This window comes from Antrostomus carolinensis, unplaced genomic scaffold (genome assembly GCF_000700745.2).
Source record: "Antrostomus carolinensis isolate BGI_N321 unplaced genomic scaffold, ASM70074v2 scaffold1608, whole genome shotgun sequence".
NCBI lineage: Eukaryota > Metazoa > Chordata > Aves > Caprimulgiformes > Caprimulgidae > Antrostomus > Antrostomus carolinensis.
Window position 1 is genome coordinate 7,770 of NW_010334774.1, and position 1,949 is coordinate 9,718.

At 35.6% G+C, this 1,949-nt stretch overlaps 1 protein-coding gene across 1 annotated transcript in view; it reads left to right on the forward strand.

The window, feature by feature from the left end:
- Positions 1–510: 510 nt before the first annotated feature.
- LOC104529858 (rho GTPase-activating protein 5) overlaps positions 511–1,949 on the forward strand; it is a 22,490-nt gene continuing 21,051 nt past the window's right edge. The window contains exon 1 of the mRNA XM_010174280.1: positions 511–592. Coding sequence (XP_010172582.1) covers positions 511–592 — 82 coding nt within the window. The remainder of the gene's footprint in view (positions 593–1,949) is intronic.

Below are 1,949 nucleotides of genomic sequence, written 5' to 3' on the forward strand. Positions count from 1 at the left end.
AGATACATACAGGAGACACTCATTTTTGGGGGGGATGTTGCACTTCACAGTCTTATCCTAAAAATTTCTATGGAGGTGTGGTTCAAATGTGATTCGTGTAGATTCTTTTGTGAGTGGTGCTGAAAGTTAGTATGTAAAGACTTGTCATAACACTCTAAACGAGTAGTGTGTTTATTTTTGTTCCTACAGTATTTTAATTACTGGTACATTGGGTCATCCTGTTTCTAATGTAGAACAACAATGACCAAGTCTATTAAAAGTTATTTGAGTGCTTTTTATCTAAGGTATGCTATTTTAGAAGTACACTTATTTTTATTCAGTGTGCCATAGAGCAGTTTTAATGTCTGATAGATGTATGATCTGTTTGTTTTTACTGAATGGTTGCAATACGGGTTAGTTAAAACATTACCTGAATATTACTTAAATAACTCTGTTTTGTTGTAGCCGAAAAAGAAACCTAAGACATTCAATCCTCCAATCCGTAGAAACTGGGAAAGTAATTACTTTGGGATGCCCCTACAGGATCTGGTTACACCTGAGAAACCGATACCTCTGTTTGTTGAAAAATGTGTGCAATTCATTGAAGATACAGGTAAGATAGGAGAGCTGTTGGAGGAAAGACTTTCCCACTTTGCATAATGACTAAAGCTTCTCATTTTCTGTTTTAAAGTACTTCTAGAATTTTATCCTAGAAAGAAATAATTATGGGAAAAGCACATTTTAAACATAGAATATGTTCTCTAAATTGTATGCTTAATATGTGATGGTGATTTGTCTTTATATACACAAATACATAATTTCTTTTTAGCCAATATCTGAGTTTAACGTTTGTTTCCTGTAAGTTTAAAAACTGATACCACTTTCTAATGCCAAATGACGTTTAACTCAATGGCATTCCAGTCTTACATGTCTCACCTGCCACTGTATTTTACTTCATATATTAAAAATCTCTGAAATTCACTTTTTCCAACTGCAGAAAACAGGTGCTTGGTATGGTTTAACTAGTCAGCTTGCTTGCTTTATTTTGCTGGTAAACCTAGTTTTGCATTTAAACTTGTTGCAGAGACAGAAACATTTATTTTCTAAATGCTGTGTAATTCTGTTTGAAAAACGTTAAGCAATTTGCTTAACTTGCAGATTTCCAGTTTAAGGTAAAATATTAACATAGATGTGTTTGCACTATGGTGCAGTTCCACAGTGTGGTTTTCATCTCTCCATTCTCCCTGGCTCCTTGGTTGTGTTTTCGTCCCTTCTCTTGCTGCTTTCAGCCCATTTACTGTGTGACCTTGGGGCGAGTTGGATGGTCTTGCTGGTCTGAGAGTAGACTACATTTGGGAGTGGGGAATTGTTTTGAGTTTTGGGAGTGACCTGTGGTTGGGTTTTGTTTCAATTTTTTTCTTTTTTTGTTTTTAAAGTTGGTGAGCACCAGTTTTCGATGAGTGTGTAGATCTTGCTTGCTCTAAAGTTGCATAAATGCTATATTGCTATATTTGAAGCAAATAAGAGTGTGAAACTGACTGACTGGAGCTGAAACATGAGCAGGACTGTCTTTTGATGGGTGTCTGCAGTTCCATATTATTTAGCATAAAGTAAAAGAGTACCTTTTTTCAACATTTTCTTAGTTCTGTGATACAATTTTGGCTGTAAGATGATACAATTTTGGCTGTAAGATGACAGTAACAGTTTTAGCAAGAGTAAAACTGAAGGGTTTTCTTTCTTAAACTAAAATTCAGTTTTACTGCCATCTGCAAGAGTAGTGTTTCCAGAAGAACTACTACAGGTGGTAAGCCTAAGAGCTGTTTTTGCAATCAAAAAAATTAGGTGAAAGCTCAGGCACTGATCTTTTGGGAGTCAGAGATGTTGGTATAAATCTGTCTTTAACCTTCACCTCCTATTGATTCCTTGCCTAAAGGTAAGAGCTGCATTTTCTTCCCTCTTGCTTTTGCTTT